Source organism: Erithacus rubecula (genome assembly GCF_903797595.1).
Source record: "Erithacus rubecula genome assembly, chromosome: 20".
Classification (NCBI taxonomy): domain Eukaryota; kingdom Metazoa; phylum Chordata; class Aves; order Passeriformes; family Muscicapidae; genus Erithacus; species Erithacus rubecula.
The window spans coordinates 10,931,938-10,951,093 of record NC_136672.1 but is presented as its reverse complement, the minus strand read 5'-3'; the positions used below and the strand labels follow the sequence as shown (position 1 = coordinate 10,951,093).

General features: G+C 57.5%; 2 protein-coding genes across 2 annotated transcripts in view; both read left to right on the top strand.

Annotated features, from left to right (window-relative positions):
• The window catches only part of RPTOR (regulatory associated protein of MTOR complex 1), a gene marked incomplete at its 5' end in the record, with an annotated part of 102,646 nt that extends 94,729 nt beyond the window's left edge, over positions 1–7,917 (top strand). The window contains 5 exon segments of the mRNA XM_079323682.1: positions 1,549–1,676; positions 1,754–1,840; positions 3,419–3,535; positions 4,366–4,495; positions 5,946–7,917. Of these exon segments, the coding sequence (XP_079179808.1) occupies positions 1,549–1,676; positions 1,754–1,840; positions 3,419–3,535; positions 4,366–4,495; positions 5,946–6,014 (531 nt within the window). The 3' untranslated portion in view covers positions 6,015–7,917.
• Positions 7,918–9,466: 1,549 nt separating this feature from the next.
• CHMP6 (charged multivesicular body protein 6) lies at positions 9,467–13,950 on the top strand. Its single transcript, XM_079323657.1, has 8 exons — positions 9,467–9,599; positions 10,386–10,495; positions 11,054–11,141; positions 11,784–11,870; positions 11,961–12,026; positions 12,129–12,209; positions 12,408–12,462; positions 13,635–13,950. The coding sequence occupies exons 1-8, from the start codon at positions 9,537–9,539 to the stop codon at positions 13,685–13,687; spliced, it is 603 nt and encodes a 200-aa protein (XP_079179783.1). The 5' UTR covers positions 9,467–9,536; the 3' UTR covers positions 13,688–13,950.
• The last annotated feature ends 5,206 nt before the right edge of the window (positions 13,951–19,156 follow it).

The following is a 19,156-nucleotide window of genomic DNA, read 5'->3' as shown; positions in this document are numbered from 1 at the left end:
GATGGGCACTGGGATGCAGAGATGAGCACTGGGATGCACAGGAGGGCACTGGGATGCAGAGATGGGCACTGGGATGCAGAGATGAGCACTGGGATGCAGAGATCGGCACTGGGATGCAGAGATGGGCACTGGGATGCAGAGATGAGCACTGGGATGCACAGGAGGGCACTGGGATGCAGAGATGGGCACTGGGTTGCAGAGATGGGCACTGGGATGCAGAGATGAGCACTGGGATGCACAGGAGGGCACTGGGATGCACAGGAGGGCACTGGGATGCAGTTGGGTTTCCCAGTGACTGGAATCCAAGCCTGTGAAGGCACACACAGCTGCTGTGCTGTGCCATGGGAAAGGCCCTGCCAGAGTTCATTCAGCCACACTCACGTGGAAGTTTCTCAGAAATTCCAAGGAGTAGCAGGTGGTCGCTGAGAATGGAGGCACCATGCTGGAATAAAAAGGAAGTGGAGTTTTCAAAGCTTCTCCAAATTAATTACCCTTGGATGAACATTAATTGTGACACTTTGACCCTGCAGATGCAGGATAATTAAGCCTCTGTTCATCTTAATTACTTTCACATATTATTTTTTTCTATGCAAATTAGGGAGCGGGCAAAATTTAGGAGGCGAAAATCTTTTAAATGATGATGATTAATGATTGCAGCCAAAGTATCTAAAAACATGTTGTTTCTTTTTTTAATTGCAAAGATTGGGTGTTGAAATTCAAGTGATTGGAACTTCCTGAGTCAGTAACTGGGAAAGTGAGAATCAGCACAAAGAGCAGGAATAATGGAGGCAGATAAAGGTGCTTCCCTCTTTGAACTACAGAAAGCCACAGCTCTGGGTTGGAGCTGCAGGAACAAGTGCTTCATTTGCACTTCTGCTGAGTGTTGCTGCTTCAAAGGAGGAGCTGGGGGTGGGCAGAGCCTGCAGCAGCCCCAGGCCTGGTGCCTCTCCCTGCTCAGCCCAGGCTGGGACTGCAGCTCCAGGGGTGAAAATGCAGAGAGACAAAAACAGAGAGACAGGAGGTGTGGAACGAGCTCTATGGCAGGGAGGGATGGGATGGGATGGGATGGGATGGGATGGGATGGGATGGGATGGGATGGGATGGGATGGGATGGGATGGGATGGGATGGGATGGGATGGGATGGGATGGGATGGGATGGGATGGGATGGGACAGGAGGAGGCTCAGCACTGCCTGGCTTGCTCTGGGGCTGTGCCAGGGGCCAGAGTATCACTGGTGGGGCTCAGGGAGCCAGAACTGCCTCACCCTGCTTGGTGTGGGGATGGGGATGAGGAGGATGGGGATGAGCAGGACTGGGGCTCAGGGCTCTGATGGAGCCCCTGGAACCAGGCCATGGTGTGTGTGAGAGGGGATGGGGATGGGGATGGGGATGGGGATGGGGATGGGGATGAGGATGGATCAGGGTCACGACTGTGGCTCAGCCCATGGTGTGTGTGGGATGGGATGGGGATGGGGTTGGGGATGGGGATGGGTCAGGGTCAGGACTGTGGCTCAGCCCATGGTGTGTGTGTGTGTGTGCTCACTGGCAGGACATCCCCACGGGAGCTGACAGCTGTGTCACCAGCCTGTCGTGTGACTCGCACCGCTCGCTGATCGTGGCGGGGCTGGGTGACGGCTCCATCCGCGTGTTCGACAGGAGGATGGCGCTCAGTGAATGGTAACCCTGCCCTGTGCCCTCCCTGCCCTCGGGGCTGCCCTGCCCTGTGCCCTCCCTCACTGTCCCTTTGTCCCCAGCCGGGTGATGACGTACCGGGAGCACACGGCCTGGGTGGTGAAGGCTTACCTGCAGAAACACCCCGAGGGCAACATCATGAGTGTCAGGTACCCGGGCTGCCCCAGCTCTGCCCTCACTCCAGTTTGCTTTGCCCTTTAAACTCTGTCCCTGCTATTCCAGCAGCTGGCAGGGTAAAGCTCTTGAGTTTGGCATTTGCTTCAGTGATTAACCCCTGCTCCAAACTGGCTGGAGAGGAGGCAGCAAGGGATGTGCAGCTTTGCTTTGGTGTGGTTTGGGGGTGAACAAGGAGCTGGGGGGAGCAGGAGCTGGTGTAGAATATCTTCTCTTGGGGGAGCTTCACTGCCAACATCTCACTGGGGTCATCTGGGGGAAAGCAAGAGGAGGATGTGGATGGTTCATCTGTTAGTTCCTGGCCAGGATTCCTGTGCAATTCCCCAAATCCATTCCTGCTGCCTGGTAAACACCGTGGCCAGAGCAGCAGGTACTGATTTGGCCATTAAGGAGCAGCAGAACAGAATTTATTGTCACAAAGCCACCGTTTGCACACAAAGAGCTTCTTTTTCTTGATTAGAAAATGGAAACAAAACATAATTTTCTGGGTTCAGAACATTCCTGAGGCGGGGGATGGGCCAGCAAAAATGTATTAAGATTTTCAGACAGGGGATTATGTGATGCAGCTGCCAGATTTGTCAAGCTCCCATATTGGAGTTTTTAATCTTCCTCTCCATAAGCTCCTCCAGCAGCTCCAGGGGTCAGGTCCCTGTGCCCAGGGCTCTCCTCAGAGCCCTTCCAGCCTGGGAGCTGCAGAGCTGGGAGGGAATGTTGGGCTTCAAAAGGCAGCTCTGGGCTCTTCCCAGAGGAGTCCAGGCTGGGAGCTGAGCCATCTCCCAGTTCCCCCCAGTTCCTTCTGACAGCAAATCCAAGGAAAACAAATGACAGGACACAGTGAGATCTTGGTGTCCAGGCTCTTGGGGTAAAGGATGGCACCAGCATCTCTCTGCTTGCACATTCAGAAATGGGCTGGGAGTGAGGGATTAGAAATTTGGGATCAGCAGTGTGGGATCAGCAATTCAGGATCAGTAATTTGGCATTGGCAGTGAGGGATCAGCAGTGTAGGATCAATTTGGGATCAGCAGTGTGGGATCAATTTGGGATCAATTTGGGATCAATTTATGATCTCTCCTAAGCTCTTCTTTCAGCACAGAGTGTGCTGTGGCTGGGATCAAACCACAGCACCAGTGAGGACTCAGCCATGTGTGTTCCCTGTCCCAATGCCCCATTGAGGTGTTTGGTTCATGAACAGCCCTAGAGCTGCATTTCCTGGGCTTTGGGGTGGGGCAGGCTGAGCCCTGCTTTGGGTGGGGCTGAGCATGGGTTGAGCCCTGTTTTGGGTGGGGCTGGGGAAATGCTGAGCCCTGTTTTGGGTGGGGTTGAGCACAGGCTGAGCTCTGGGTTTGGGTGGGGCTGGGGACAGGCTGAGCCCTGGTTTGGGTGGGGCTGATTATGGTTTTGGGGTGGTTCTGAGCCCTGTTGGGTGGTTCTGAGCCCTGTTGGGGTGGTTCTGAGCCCAGTTTCGGGTGGTTCTGAGCCCTGTTGGGTGCTCTGAGCCCTGTTGGGTGGTTCTGAGCCCACTTTGGGTGGGCTGGGGCTGGCTCTCTCTGCAGTGTCAATGGGGACGTTCGCTTCTTCGACCCGCGCATGCCCGAGTCCATGAAGGTGCTGCAGATCGTCAAGGGGCTCACGGCCCTCGACATCCACCCCCAGGCCAACCTGTTTGCATGGTGAGGGCTGAAATCACTCCTGATGCCATTCCTGCTGCCATTCCTGCACAGGCAGATCTGCAGGGAGCCCAGGGGGCACCAGGGTGGTCAGAGGGATGGAGCAGGGCCTGGGGTGCCAGGACACGGGCAATGGCTTCCCATTTAGAGGACAGGATTCCATGGCATACTGGGGGAGAAATTCTTCCCTGGGAGGGTGGGGGAGCTCTGGCACAGGGTGCCAAGAGAAGCTGTGGCTGCCCCTGCATCCCTGGACGTGTTCCAGGAAAATCCTTGGAGCAGCCTGGGACAGTGGAAGATGTCCTTGCCCATGGCAGGGGGTGGAACAAGGTGGGCTTTAAGGTCTCTCTCAACCCCAACAATTCCATAAATCCATTATCCCTGGAGAGGATGATTTCTCTCCACAAACATCATTCATGGGGTGCTGTTCACTTTCCTGTTTTTAACCCCACCACAGCAGTGCAGCTTCTTCCCTGTGTTTGCCTCTCAGGAGCTTTATACCCTTTTTTATCCATCAGTGAAGCCCTGGACACGGGGTGCCTGTTCTGGTCTGTATTTCTGGGCTCTGAGTGGGGACCAGCAGCTGCTCCACAGCCCCGTGGCCTGGAGCCTGTTTGGGATGCACTGTCTGTGTTTGGGCATCAGCCCTCTCTGGTTTCCTGTCCCACACTCAGTGTTTTCCTGTCCCAGATGACCACAGGTCCCTGTGGTTCTTCCCCCTTAGGGAAGTGGCTGCACTCTGGCCTGGCACACAGCTCAGCCAGGGGCTGCAGCAGCAATGTTGTCCCTTGCCAGCATTCCCAGTGTTCTGTGTTCTGTCCCTTCCCTTGCAGTGGCTCCATGAACCAGTTCACTGCCATCTACAACGGCAACGGGGAGCTGATCAACAACATCAAATACTACGATGGCTTCATGGGACAGAGAGTGGGAGCCATCAGCTGCCTGGCCTTCCATCCTCACTGGGTCTGTGTCCCTGATTTCAGGGTTGGCATGTCCCTGTGGGACAGAGGGGATGGCACAGAGACCCCCCATGGTGAAGGGTACCAGCTGTAGCCACAAGGGGCAGCACTGCCGGGGTGCAGTACCGGCTGTATCCACAAGGGGCAGCACTTTGGGGGGTGCAGTACCGGCTGTATCCACAAGGGGCAGCACTGCTGGGGGTGCAGTACCGGCTGTAGTCACAAGGGGCAGCACTTTGGGGGTGCAGTACCGGCTGTATCCACAAGGGGCAGCGCTGCTGGGGGTGCAGTACTGGCTGTATCCACAAGGGGCAGCACTTTGGGGGTGCAGTACCGGCTGTAGCCACAAGGGGCAGCACTGCCTGGGTGCAGTACCGGCTGTAGCCACAAGGGGCAGCACTGCTGGGGGTGCAGTACCGGCTGTAGCCACAAGGGGCAGCACTGCTGGGGGTGCAGTACCGGCTGTATCCACAAGGGGCAGCACTGCTGGGGGTGCAGTACCGGCTGTAGCCACAAGGGGGCAGGAGCGCTGCTGGGGCTGCAGTGCTGTGCCTGGCTCAGCTCTGGCTGTGTCTGGGCTGCGGTTGTTGCTCTGACTGTGCCTGAGCTGTGATTGTTGCTCTGACTGTGCATGAGCTGTGATTGCTGCTCTGACTGTGTCTGGGCTGTGGTTGTTGCTCTGACTGTGTCTGGGCTGTCATTGTTGTTCTGACTGTGCCTGGGCTGTGATTGCTGCTCACCATTCCTGTTTGAGCTGTGGTTGTTGCTCTGACTGTGCCTATCTGGGCTGTGATTGCTGCTCTGACTGTGTCTGGGCTGCGGTTGTTGCTCTGACTGTGCCTATCTGGGCTGTGGTTGTTGCTCTGACTGTGCCTGGGCTGTGATTGCTGCTCTGACTGTGCCTGGGCTGTGATTGCTGCTCTGACCATTCCTGTTTGAGCTGTGGTTGTTGCTCTGACTGTGTCTGGGCTGCGGTTGTTGCTCTGACTGTATCTGGGCTGTGGTTGTTGCTCTGACTGTGCCTGAGCTGTGGTTGTTGCTCTGACTGTATCTGGGCTGTGGTTGTTGCTCTGACTGTGCCTGAGCTGTGGTTGTTGCTCTGACTGTGCCTGGGCTGTGGTTGTTGCTCTGACTGTGCCTGAGCTGTGGTTGTTGCTCTGACTGTGCCTGGGCTGTGGTTGCTGCTCTGACTGTATCTGGGCTGCGGTTGTTGCTCTGACTGTGTCTGGGCTGTGATTGCTGCTCTGACTGTGCCTGGGCTGCGGTTGTTGTTCTGACTGTGTCTGGGCTGTGATTGTTGCTCTGACTGTGTCTGGGCTGTGATTGCTGCTCTGACTGTATCTGGGCTGCAGTTGTTGCTCTGACTGTGTCTGGGCTGTGGTTGTTGCTCTGACTGTGCCTGTCGGGGCTCTGACCCTGGCCCTGACCTGCCTCCTGTCCCTGTGCTCCCTCAGCCCCACCTGGCCGTGGGCAGCAATGATTTCTACATCTCGGTGTACTCGGTGGAGAAGAGGATCAGATGACGGCGCGGCGGGCGCGGCCCGGGCGGGGCCTCCTGTACATACAGAAACCATCGACTTGAATGTTTCGTGTTGGCTGCTGCTGCACCCCATAACTTGAACATTTGTTCTTCTGACTTAGCTACTGATGGGTTTGACAGGGGAAGAGACAATCTCCTGGGTTTTGTTTTGTTTTGTTTTCCAGCTATATCCTCTAAAAGCTACAGAAAAGGAACATTTATTTTTGTTTCCAGTGGTTGGCTTCTCTGTCAGAAACACTGCTCCTGAGCTTGGAAGGACTTGGATGAGGCAATGCCCTTGAGAAGGGTCTTGTTTTAGTCTTTGTTCCTTTGTTTTGCTGGAGTGTGGGTTCTTCAAGGACTGCCAGGACTCACCTACAGCTCCACGGGACCCTCCAGCTGCTGCCAACCCTGTGCCAAACCCAATTCCTGGACAGGCCAGCATGGGATGTACCTGCCAGGGAGGCAGGGCAGCGTCTCCTCTGCATGAACCTCCCCTCCCTCCCTGCACAGCCTCTCCACTGGAAGCAAGGACAGCCCTGGTGGGGGCCTGGGGGCCTGGGCAGGCAGGGATCCTGCAGGAGATGACAGGGATCCAGCTCAGGGAGATGACAAGAGCAGGGCAGGATGTCCCACACCACGAAGGATGACGAGGGAAGAAAGGGAGCAAAGATCTGCAACATCCCAAGGAGCCTGGAGCGAGTCACTGGAGTCACCAGGTTCCTCCCAAGCCCTGGAGGGGAGCTGGGGGCACCTCACCTGTCCCTGTGCCACAGGAGCTCTGGCTCATGGTGGGCTCTGTGTGCTCCCCGTGGCTGCTGTGCACACAGGGAGGACAGCATTTGGGCACTGCACACCACAGCTGTGGCTCACCTGCCCCTTGGAACCTGCCATGGAAGCACCTGGGCACGAGAATCATTGAGGAGGAGGAGGAGGGGAAGGAGGAAGGCATCCAGTCACTGCTCTGAGCCAAGCACCTCGTCCAGCTGCTGCATCTTCCTCCCTGCACGTGTCAGTGATGGATGTTTTGTGCCCTGGGGTCTGTTCTGGGGCTGGCTGTGGGAGGCTGTGAGCACAGCCCAAGGACAGGTTTCCTTCCTTCCCTCCAGAGGTGCAGAGCTCCCTGCAGCTGGAGTTCCAGCTGGATCCAGTGCCAGGCTCTGCAGGCTCTGTGCTGCAGGAATGCAGAGAGGGGGGGCTCAGGACCCTCTGCCCCGTGCCCACCCTGCTGCTGCTGCCCCTGGCACCTGTCCCTGTGTCCTGGGGCCACCCCAGGCTGTGTCAGGGGCTGCTGGGGACAGCTCCCCAAACCCTGTCAGGTGCCCCCAAGCCCCGTCCCCTGTCAGGGGGGCCGAGGGCCACACCCCAGGATAATGAATCAAAGGCTTTAAACTTCAAAACTACCTAAAATCTTCATTTCTGAGTTCCCCAAAGTGAATTATGGTCTAACAGAGCTGTGCCTCTTCCCGAGCCGCCCCCGGGCTGTCCCTGGGGGTGGAGTCAGTTTGGGGTCTCACCTAACCCGGTAACACTCACAGCTTCAAAACCAATAGTTTTTAACTCCTATCAGTGTGTTTGTGAAAGGAACAGGACATTCCTGGCGTGCTGGGAGCTGCTGCTCCTGCTCTGGTGCAGCCCCACCTCCAGGACGGGGGATTTTAAGGAATTGGGGCTCTTGGGATTTTCCCCCAAGTGTGTGTGGGCTGATGCAGAGATTCAATCATGGGATCACAGAGTTTAACCAAGGGTCTGGAGAGCGTCCTACCTTAAAAAGTTCACTTATCTCTATTTATTTTACAAAAAATAAAGTTTAAAAAAAAATATATAAAAACCCCCACACGATTGTAATGTGAGAGTAAAACAATTACAGACAAATAAATGGTTAATAAAAAATAAATGCAGAAACACTTTGTGGTGTGAGGATGCTTGTGTGGGGCCGGGGGCAGCCCAGCTCGCTGAGGGATGAGCTGCTGGGAGAGATGGAGAGATGAATAAATGAATAAATGAATAAATGAATAAATGGATCCTGGCAGTGCCAGGGGAAGGGCTGGGCACGGTGGGCTCAGGGGGCTTTTCCACCCAACAGTCCCATGACTCCAGGAATGGATCCATCCCTGAGCCTCCAACCCCTACAGCCTCCTCCCATTCCCTGTGCCCCACTCCCTAATTATCCCCATTCCAGGTTATCTTCATTCCCTATTTTATCCTCATTCCCTATATTATTATCCCCATTCCCTATGTTATCATTCCCAGTCCCATTTTGTTTCCCTTGCCAGTTATCCCCATTCCCTCTATTATTATTTCCATTCCCTATATTATTATTTCCATTCCAAATATTATTATCCCTATTCCCTATTTTACTATTCCCATTTCCTATTTTATCTCCATTCCCTGTTGTATTCCCATTCCCTATATTATTATCCCCATTCCCTATTTTATTATTCCCATTCCAGATTTCATTCCCATTCCTGATATTATTATCCCCATTCCCTGTTGTATTCCCATTCCTGGTTATCCCCATTCCCTATTTTATTATTCCCATTCCTAGTTATCCCCATTCCCTGTTTAACTATTCCCATTCCCGGTTGTCCCCATTCCCTATTTTATTATTCCCATTGCAGATTTTATTCCCATTCCCGATATTATTATCCCCACTCCCTATTTTATTATTCCCATTCCCGGTTGTCCCCGTTCCCTATTTTATTCCCATTCTCTATTTTATCCCCATTCCCTGTTGTAATCCCATTCCCGATTTTCCCCATTCCCTAATTTATTATTCCCATTACAGATTTTATTCCCATTCCCGATATTATTATCCCCGCTCCCTATTTTATCATCCCCATCCCCGGTTATCCCCGTTCTCTATTTTATTATTCCCATTCCCGGTTATTCCCATTCCCGGTTATCCCCACTCGCTATTTTAACATTCCCATTCCCGGTTATACCCACTCTCGGTTATTCCCATTCCCTATTTTATTATCCCCATTCCCGGTTCTCCCCATTCCCTGTTTTATCATTGCCATTCCCGGTTATTCCCATTCCCGGTTATCCCCATTCCCTGTTTTATCATTCCCATTCCCGGTTATCCCCATTCCCTGTTTTATCATTCCCATTCTCTATTTTATCATTCCCATTCCCGGTTATTCCCATTCCCTATTTTGTTATTCCCATTCCCTGCTTTATCATTCCCATTCCCGGTTATCCCCATTCCCGGTTATCCCCATTCCCGGTTATTCCCATTCCCTATTTTATCATTCCCATTCCCTGTTTTATCATTCCCATTCCCGGTTCTCCCCATTCCCTGTTTTATCATTCCCATTCCCGGTTCTCCCCATTCCCTATTTTGTTATTCCCATTCCCGGTTCTCCCCATTCCCTGTTTTATTCCCATCCCGGATTTTATTCCCGTCCCCAGCGCGCCCCCTGGCGGCGCTCCCGCCCCGCGGCTGTGGCTGCGCGTTGTGCGGGGCCGGGCCCCTCGCGGCCGCCGTCGGGGCCGGGCCGGGCCGGGCCGGGCAGCAGCGGCCATGGGGAACCTGTTCGGGCGGAAACGGCGGAGCCGCGTCACGGAGCAGGACCGGGCCGTGCTGGTGAGGGGGGAGCGGGGACGGACCGGGCCGTGCTGGTGAGGGGGGAGCGGGAATGGACCGGGCCGTGCTGGTGAGGGGGGAGCGGGAATGGACCGGGCCGTGCCGGTGAGGGGGGAACGGGAATGGACCGGGCCGTGCCGGTGAGGGGGGAGCGGGAATGGACCGGGCCGTGCTGGTGAGGGGGGACCGGGAATGGACCGGGCCGTGCTGGTGAACGGGGGGATGAACCGGACCGGGCCGTGCTGCTGAGCGGACCTGGCCGGCTCTGGCCCGGCTCCGGGCTGCCCGTGGGTTTGCCGTGTCCCCGGTTGGAGCGGGGCTGGGGCTGGGCGGATCCCGGTGCTGCCGGTGACACGGCGGGGACAGAGCGGGCGGGGCTGCGCTGTGACCCCTGCCCATCCCTCTGACCCTCTGTCCATCCCTCTGTCCCTCTGTCCATCCCTCTGTCCATCCCTCTGACCCTCTGTCCATCCCTCTGACCCTCTGTCCATCCCTCTGACCCTCTGTCCCTGTGTCCCCCTGTCCCTCTGTCCCCGTGTCCCTCTGTCCCTGTGTCCCCCTGTCCCTGTGTCCCCCTGTCCCTGTGTCCCTGTGTCCCCCTGTCCCTCTGTCCCTGTGTCCCTGTGTCCCTGTGTCCCCCTGCCCCTGTGTCCCTGTGTCCCTGTGTCCTTCTGTCCCTCTGTCCCTGTGTCCCTGTGTCCCCGTGTCCCTGTGTCCTTCTGTCCCTCTGTCCCTGTGTCCCTGTGTCCCCCTGTCCCCCTGTCCCCCTGTCCCTGTGTCCCGCAGCAACTGAAGCAGCAGCGGGACAAGCTGCGGCAGTACCAGAAGCGGCTGAGCCTGGGGCTGGAGCGGGAGCGGGCGCTGGCCCGGCAGCTGCTGCGGGACGGCAAGAAAGAGTGAGGGAGGGAGGGAGGGAGGGAGGGAGGGAGGGAGGGAGGGAGGGAGGGAGGGAGGGAGGGAGGGAGGGAGGGAGGGAGGGAGGGAGGGAGAGAGAGAGGGAGGGAGGGAGGGAGGGGAGGGAGGGAGGGAGGGCTGGTGGTGGGGCTGGCAGGGCCACCTCCAGGTGTCACCGGCCGGGAAACGCCGCTGCATCCTAGGAATAGAGTCCCGGCATGGTTTGGGTGGGAGGGACCTTAGAGCTCACCCATCCCACCCCTGCCATGGGCAGGGACACCTTCCTCTGTCACAGGCTGCTCCCAGCCCTGTCCAGCCTGACCTGGGACACATCCAGGGGCAGCCACAGCTGCTCTGGGCACCCTGTGCCACCCTCACAGGGAGGGATTTATTCCCAGTAGCCAGTCTGCTCGTCCCTCCTGCAGGAGCTGGGCTGCCACTTCAGCAGGCAGGAGTTGTCCCCTTTTAGCAGAAGCCCAGAACAAGCAGGGCTTTGATGGGGCTCCTTTGGGCTTCAGTTGCTTCATCCCTGCTGTGTTTCCCTCCCTGGTGTCCCTCAGGAAAGCCATGCTCCTGCTGAAGAAGAAACGGTACCAGGAGCAGCTTCTGGATAAAACAGAGAACCAGATCAGCAACCTGGAGAGGATGGTGAGCAGGCCTTGGGCTGTTCTGGGGTGGGGCTCCCCTGGATTCCCTGGAATTCCATCCCAACTGGCAGGTCCTGGCAGGTGCTCAGCCCTCTGTTTCCAAAATGTTTCCAAAATTGTACGTGTGCCACGATTTCCCTGCAGACACGGGGTGGTGTGTTTGGAATCTGCAGGCTCCCTGTTAAATGTGTGCTTTGGAAATTGCTGAAATGTTACTCACAGAGGCTGCACTGGGGCCTTCCTGGGCTTGTCTCAAGCCTGTCATTTCAGAACTGGATGTGTTTGGGTTTGGGGAGGTCTCAGCTGGGACTGGCAGCTGGAAAATCTGGTGAAATCACTTCCTGGGCTGTTGGACCTGCTGGTGCAGCTGCCTGTGCTGGGCTTTTTGTGTGGATGTTCCCTGCTGCTGGTGCCACTGACAGGACACAAAGGGCTCCTCTGACTGCTCCTTGCAGCTTCTCTGGTGGTCCTGGCAGCCTGTGCCTGCCTAATAATGCCAAACATGGAATTATTTAGGTGGGAGGAGCCCTGTGAGCCCAGTCACTCCCCAGCACTGCCAGGGCCAGCACTGCCCCAGGATTCACTGTGCCAATGTCTGGCCAAAGTGTGACAAAGGCTCTTCCCTTTCTCCCCCCCACTCCAGGTCCAGGACATTGAATTCACCCAGATTGAAATGAAGGTCATCGAGGGCCTGAAAATAGGCAACGAGTGTCTGAACAAAATGCACCAGGTACTTGTGGCTGGGGCACTGCAGAGGGACCTGCCTGCAGCTCCTCCCTGCAGGCACCTCCCACACCTGCATTTTGGCTCTGCCCTTCAGGTTATGTCCATAGAGGAGGTGGAAAGGATCATAGGAGAAACCCAGGATGCTGTGGAGTACCAGAGGGTGTGTACACCAGGAGCTGGGAGCTCTGCATTGTGCTGGGGTGGGCATTGTGTCCAAGGGCCACCAGGCTGGGAATGTGATGCCTTTCCCTCTCTCCCACAGCAAATAGATGAGCTCCTGGCTGGCAGCCTGACTGAGGAGGATGAAGATGCCATTCTAGAAGAATTAAATGCTATTACTCAGGTGGGGTTGATGTTTTTGGGATTAAAAGCCACACTTTTGGGAAGCTGTTTTTAACAGCAGTTCAAGTGCCTTTTTGCTGCTCTCAGAGCTCAGTCTGGGGGGAAATGTGGGACATTGTCAGCCCCAGTCTTTGGCCACAGCTGGGGTCTGTGACACATTGTGACACCTGGTGGCACATTGTCTTTACTGTCCTTGCAGGAACAGTTGGAGCTTCCAGAAGTTCCTTCGGAGCCACTCCCAGAGAAGATCCCAGGTATGTTCTCCTTGCACAGCTTGGGCTTCTCCTGCTCCTGTCCTGTGCAATGGCCTGGGACCCTCTCCCAGTGTCAGTGTCATGGAAAAGGGGCAGGAGCAGCAGCTCCTGGGGTGGGGACAGGCCCAGCTGAGCCCTCACTCCAGGAGCACCTGAGGCTGCTCTGTCAGCAGCTGGGCATTGCCTTGGGGAGCTCCCTGTGTGACACCTGCTCTTCTTGTCCCATCCTGTACCTGCCCTGAGACTCATTCCATCAGGAGGCTCCATAAGGAATTCCTTCCTTGCCTGAGGCAGACAAGGCTTCCTCCCACAGCCCCGGGCTGGTCCCATCCTCCCAGCACAGGGATGGGTGTTCTGTGGATGTTGGATTCACCCTGCACAGCTCTCAGGATTTCTCTGAGGCTTGGAGCTCTTCCCACCTCACTTCCCAGTGTTTTGGAGCCAGCTGGATGAGGATCACTGGAGTCCCACAGTTCCAGGATTGTCAGAGCACGAGCTCCACAGAGCTGATGGTCCCCAGGTGTTCCTGAGCACTCCAAAGCCTCAGTGGATGGATTTGAGTGGGAGTGAAGCTGGCAAGTGGAGAGCTCCCTAAGAGCTGACCAAGCAGGCCCTGGTGGCCCTGCCTGGCAGGGAAGGAGCCCACTGGGGTTCATCAGGTGCCTGTGCTGAGGAGCTGAAAACTCAGACTGGTGAAGACTTCTCATGGGTCAGCAAAGCCCTGAGCTGTCACTCACAGGAGCTGGACCTGCCTGCTTGTGCAAAGAGGAGCTGGAAGAACCATTTCCCTGTGTGGAATCTGCCCAGGAGCAATCTGGGCTGTGGGCAGTGGGGCTGGTTTCCTTGGAGCTTGTTTACTCCCAAACAGGGCTCAGGTGTCTGCACTGAGGCCAAACAAACACAGCCCAGGGCTGTCAGGTCCCAGGGGTGAGGGCAGAGCTGGCCCTGCTCCTGCCCAGGGTCTGTCCCTGGGCTGGTGGCTTTGCATGTTCTGAAAGTCTGTGAAAAAGGGGCATTTCCACATGGGAATGTGGGATTAGTTATAACCAATTTCTCTTAGTTCAGGAGCTGTGCAAGCAGAGTGGACTCTGAGCCCTGGATCCTCCTCAGGAGATGGCTGCAGGATATTTGCATTCCCTGATTCTGTAACAAGTTTTTTTTTCCTTCCACAGAGGTGTCACCCATCAAGAACAGGCCAAAGCCAGAGCTGGTGGCAGCATCTTAACTCCCAGTGCTGGGGATTCCCCCACAACACTTTCACCCTGGACAGTTTGCCCTCCCAGTGTGTGCTGGGGACAGGCAATGCCTTGGCAGCATCCCAGCTGTGCTGGGTGGATTGTGGAGCAGGATTCCCTGCACAGGGTGGGGAACCTCAGCTGATTATTGCTCTTGTATCAAGATTATTTTCTAGTGCTTTCTTTTTTTGTAACTTAAATTCCAAACTCACTCAGCTGCGCTGTCTCGGGATTAAACAGCAACTCTAAATCATCCAAAGCCAAATTTTTCTCTGTAGGTTTGATTCTGGTGGTCAGCCTGCCTTTTCTCTGGCCAAGTCCCAGGAAGTCCCAGGCTCAGGGTGAGGAGTTTGTGCTGGGCAGTGCTGGGTGAGCAGGAGCCCTGTGCAGCTCTCTGCTGTCTGTGTCCCTCTGTCCCTTCTCTCTCCTGCCTCCATCTGTCCTGTCCTGCTGCACACTGGGCACTGCTGGAGCACTCAGCTCCACATGCTGAGGACTCTGCCCTGGCTCCTGCAGAACCAGCCCCAGGGGTTTGGTTTGGGCCAGGCTCAGCCTGGCTGCTCAGCCCTGCTCCTGCTGCAGTGGCTGTGGCTGGGCAAAGCCTGATCTGCTGTGAGCTGAGGAGCTGCTGTGAGCTGAGGAGCCAGCCCTGGGCACAGTTCAGCTCAGCCCTAGGCACAGTTCAGCCCTGGGCACAGTTCAGCCCCTGGGCACAGTTCAGCTCAGCCCTGGGCACAGTTCAGCCCTGGGCACAGTTTAGTTCAGCCCTGGGCACAGTTCAGCCCTGGGCACAGTTCAGCCCTGGGCACAGTTCAGCCCCTGGGCACAGTTCAGCTCAGCCCTGGGCACAGTTCAGCCCTGGGCACAGTTCAGCCCTGGGCACAGTTCAGTTCAGCCCCTGGGCACAGTTTAGTTCAGCCCTGGGCTTAGTTCAGCCCTGGGCACAGTTCAGCCCCTGGGCACAGTTCAGCTCAGCCCTGGGCACAGTTCAGCCCTGGGCACAGCTCAGCCCTGGGCACAGTTTAGTTCAGCCCTGGGCACAGTTCAGCCCTGGGCACAGTTCAGCCCTGGGCACAGTTTAGTTCAGCCCTGGGCTCAGTTCAGCTCAGCCCTGGAGCCCTGTGGGGCTGAGCCTGAGCTGCCCTGGGCTGGCAGAAGTTTCCTGCAATGGCAGCAAGGAGCTCCTGCCAGGGTTGGGAGCCAGGATTCCTCCTGGTGGCTCTGCTGCAGTGTCCCAGTTCACCTTTGGCCTTTGGGAAGGACTGCTGGATCTCACAGATGGATCACACTGACTCTGCTCAGCTGCTCCTGCTGGACACTGGGACACGTTCCTGGGGCTCCTGCTGGGACACAGACCCTGAGGCTCCAGAAATCAGCACTGCAAAGAGCTGTGAGAGCAGCTCCAGGGAGCCCCATCCCCTCAGGACTCACTGGGATGCTGAAGGGTCTGGAACACTGCCTGGGCTGCTCTTGGAATGAGCTCACCTGCCAGCTTGCAGATGCACTTCAGGACACTGCAGATTTTATTTATTATGTTCTTGAAGACACAACCTCTAATCTGTATTTCTGTGACAGCAAAGGACCAGAGGGTCCTTGGAGACTTTGTGGGGCTGTTGTTGGGGTTGTGGGATCTGGTGCTAGACAAAAAGTGATCCCAGGGACTGGGATCATGGTGCTGGGCCAGCAGCAGCTCTGGGTGGAGTTGTGCTCTCCATGTCCTCTCTGTAGTGTTCCAAAGACTGGCCAGGGCATCCTCGTGCTCCTCGGTGTCCCCAAGGCAGGGAGTGCCTTGGAGCTCCCCCTTTCCCTGATGTTCCATACCAGCCCCCCAGTCCCTGGCACTGTTTGACTCTGGCACAGTGCTGGCAGAGCAGCTGCTGCCTCTGGAGCTGCCCTGGCCATTGGATGCTCCCAGGGCAGGGTCTGTGGTCACCCCAGCTGCTGTTGGGACAGCAGGGTCCTGTCCCCAGCCCTCCCAGGGCCAGGTCCTGCTCTGGCCCTGCTGCTTCATTCTCTGTGCTCAGTGCTGGCTGAGCTGCAACGCAGCCAGTTCCCAGCAGAGAGAGCCTCAGATCCAGCAGTGCCTCTGCCAGGAGCTTTCCTGGGCACTGCTGCTGCTCTAGTGCTGGGCTGTTGAAGGAGCCCCTGATCCATCTGATTCACAGGAGGAGAGCAGGGCACTGCCTGCAAGGCCTGGAAGGGATCTGTCCTGGAGCCCAGGTCCACTGCAGGTGCTCTGGGAAATCCCTGTTCCCTGGGATTGCCATTGCCAGGGGAGGGATGAGGAGGGTGTGCTGCAGTCCCTCTGCTCTGCTTTCCTTCTGCTGAATGTCCTGGCAGCAGGAGGGGTGAGCCAGCCCGGGGTGTGGGGAGGGAGTGGGGCTGGTGCTGAAGGGGTTAATGCAGCTCCTTCCAGTCCTTGCCCAGTGGAGAGGCCAATTTCTGATCCCACAGGGCAGTTGGGAGCAGATTGGCCACAGCCTCCTCTGCTAATCCCTGTCCCAGCAGCTGGAGCCAGGTCTGACTGGGAGGAAGGGCCGGGGTGGGCTGTGACCTCTGTGCTGCCCTGTGACAATAAACTGCCTCCAGTGGCTGCAGGGACTCCTCTCCAGCCTCTGTGTGCACAGGGAGTGTTCTGGATCTCCCTCCTCCCTGCCCTCCTTGCTCCCTGCTCCTGGGACACGTGGGCAGGCTCCCAGGGTGACACAAACAATCCTGTTTGCCTGGGTGGCCCTGGGAGGTGACAGTGCTGGGACAGGCCTGGCCCTGACTCAGTGTCCCTCCTGAGGGACCTCACTGTCCTGTCCCCGTGCCTCCCTCTGTGGGGCTTTGTGCTTCCATCCCCAAGGACTTGCAGCCACCCCAGCCAAGCCCCGGGTGTCACTGTCCCCGTTTGGGATGGGCACAGGGCTGGGGACGCCCCACGCTCGGGGTGAGGCCCCAGCTGGGATGTTCTGGGATGTTCTGAGCCTCTGGCTGTGCTTGGCCAGCAGCTGCTCCCTGCTTGCTCTGGGTTTGTGTCTCCTGCTGGGCCCTGGGAAAGCAGCTGTGCTGAGTTTGGGGTGTTCGTGAGCACTGCCCCTGCCCGAGCTGTGGCAGTGGGTGGGAGGCTGCTGCCAGCAGGGCTGCACACACAGCTCTTCCAGCTGTGTTTGATTTGGCCAGATGTTGAGTGAGAGGAGTGTGGAGGCAGTGCTGCTGGCTGTTAATTAAACCCTGGAGAACAGCAACAAACCTCAGGCTCCTGCCTTGGCTGCTGCCCCTGCTCCCTCCCTGCAGCCCCTGCACAGGTTCTGCCACGGGACAAACCTGCCAGGGCAGGGCCAGGCACAGCACGTGTGACAGTGACAGGGAATTCTGACACTCCTCTGGATCTCTGGGCTGTTCCCAACAGTTGGAGTGGCAGTGTGGGGCTGGGGAGATGAGGAGCTCTGCTGGGAGATGCTGCTGCCCAACACAGGGACACTCCCTGTTCCATGGGGACACTGCCCCATCCCTTGGGATCTGCCCAGCCAGAGCCTTCACCCAGCAGCCCAGGAGTGAGGGATGAGGCTGGGGGGAGCAGGAGTTCAGGCAGCATTATGCAAGCAGCAGTGCCTTTGAATAGACTCTCACTGCTGCTGTCCAGAGGCAGCTGGGCACCAGCCCCATTCCCTCCCCAGCCACCCCCACAGCTGGCTCAGGGCTGGTTTGGGGCACAGCCTGGGGCTGCCTCCCCTCCTCAGCAGCCCCTTCCCCAGCTCTGAGGGAATTGTGTAACGGGAGGCAGTGGCAGAGCCCTGGCAGTTTCTATGCCAACACAGCTGGATGGCAGCACTGCCAGGGAGGGGGGCTGCCAGCCCAGCCCCAAACAGCTGCCCCCAGCCCCAAACAGCTGCCCCCAGCCCCAAACAGCTGCCCCCAGCCCCAAACAGCTGCTCAGCCCCAAAGCAGCTGCCCAGCCCCAAAGAGCTGCTCCCCAACACGGCTGCACCCCTGGCTCACTGTCATGCTCTGCTGCCTCCCGTGTTTCCTGGAACACCCATGGAAAACAAATCAGGGCTGGGAGCCCGGGAGGTGTCAGATCCCTGGGCCTCTCATCTGGCCCTGCCTGCCCAGGCTCAGAGGCCCTGGGGGCTCTGCCTGTCCCCCCTCAGCTCCCAGCCCAGGGAATGAACTCACAGTGTCCCTTGTCCCCAACCTCTCTGGCAAACACTCGGAGCAAGGCACAGCTTGGTGAGAATCTTTCATCTTCCTCCTCCTCTTCATTATCCACACCCTGAGCTTGCCCTGCCCTGTGTGGGAGTACCAGGGATGCTTCCCACACTTGGGGACACCACTGGGGAGCTCGACCTTGCAGTGCCACCCCCCCCATCCCAGCTGCCCACTGGGACACACTGGGAACCAACCACTGGCTCCTTCCCTTTCCCTCTCCGTATTTTCAGTGCCCTGGTGTCACGCTGAGTCACCAGCAGAGCCACAGAAGAGGCTTTGGCAGGGAACAAACCCAAGTTTTGATAGTTCAACTGTGGGAAAAAAAATCAGTGCAATTTCCTAATTAGAGCAGGGCTGGGAACAAAGCAGGTCTGTCCGAGCAGGGCCGGGAATGTGACCTTTGCTGGCTGCTGCTGCCAGACGGGAGCTGCCGGTGAGCAGTGGTGCTTGGCAGGGCTGGAACGCCTCAGCTCTGACGTAGGAGCCACAATTCCTGCTCCTGGGGGACACAGGATCCTTGGAGATGGGTGGAAGGGGTGCTGGGAGGTGGCATTTGTCCCTGTCACCGCTGCTGCTGCCCCAAACTGGCTGCCCTGCCCTGCCCTGCCCTGGAATGTGGCTCCTCCAGTCGCGGGTGTCCCCAGGGCCAGCGCTGCCCTGTGATGGGTGTCCCCAGCCTGTCCCCTGCCACTCAGGCAGCACAGCAGAGCCATGCCAGGCTGCTCCGGGGCTGGGGGAGCCACAGCCCAGGGCTCTGGGATTAATTAGGGAGAGAGGAAACGAGCTGAGCCCAGTGCCAGGGCTGAGCTGAGCTCTGAGCCGGGAGCAGCCGTGTCCAGCCAGGCTGGAGATGCTCTGCAGGGGCTGGGACAGGAGCAGGGGAATTTGGCACCATGTCCTTCAGGCCTGAGATCCAGCCTTGTGCTGCTTCCCAGGAGCTGGGCTGGGCCATCACAAGTGGCCATGGGATGGGCAAAAGTGCCCGAGGGGCTGTGGGGCTGTGACCAGCCCAGGGCCAGCTGGAGGGACAGAAGCGGGGACATGGGCAGGGGGTGGCAGCAGGACCTGATCCTGTCCCTTCTGTGTCAGGCTGGTCCTTCCCAGGCAGGGCTAGGCAGGAGGAGGCAGCCCCCCAAAAGCGCCCAGAGCCCCCAAAAGTGCCCAGAGCTCCCCAAAGTGCCCAGAGCCCCCAGCAGCACATCAGCTCTGTCCCAGACGCTTCCCCGAGCTCAGCAACGTGATGCAAAATCCCATCATACCAATTA

Coding starts and splice junctions, on each gene's coding strand:
- CHMP6 (XM_079323657.1), top strand. CDS start 9,537: ATGGGGAACCTGTTCGGGCGGAAACGGCGGAGCCGCGTCACGGAGCAG. Junction 10,496..11,053: donor CTGCGGGACGGCAAGAAAGA/GTGAGGGAGGGA, acceptor GGTGTCCCTCAG/GAAAGCCATGCTCCTGCTGA. Junction 12,463..13,634: donor ACTCCCAGAGAAGATCCCAG/GTATGTTCTCCT, acceptor TTCCTTCCACAG/AGGTGTCACCCATCAAGAAC.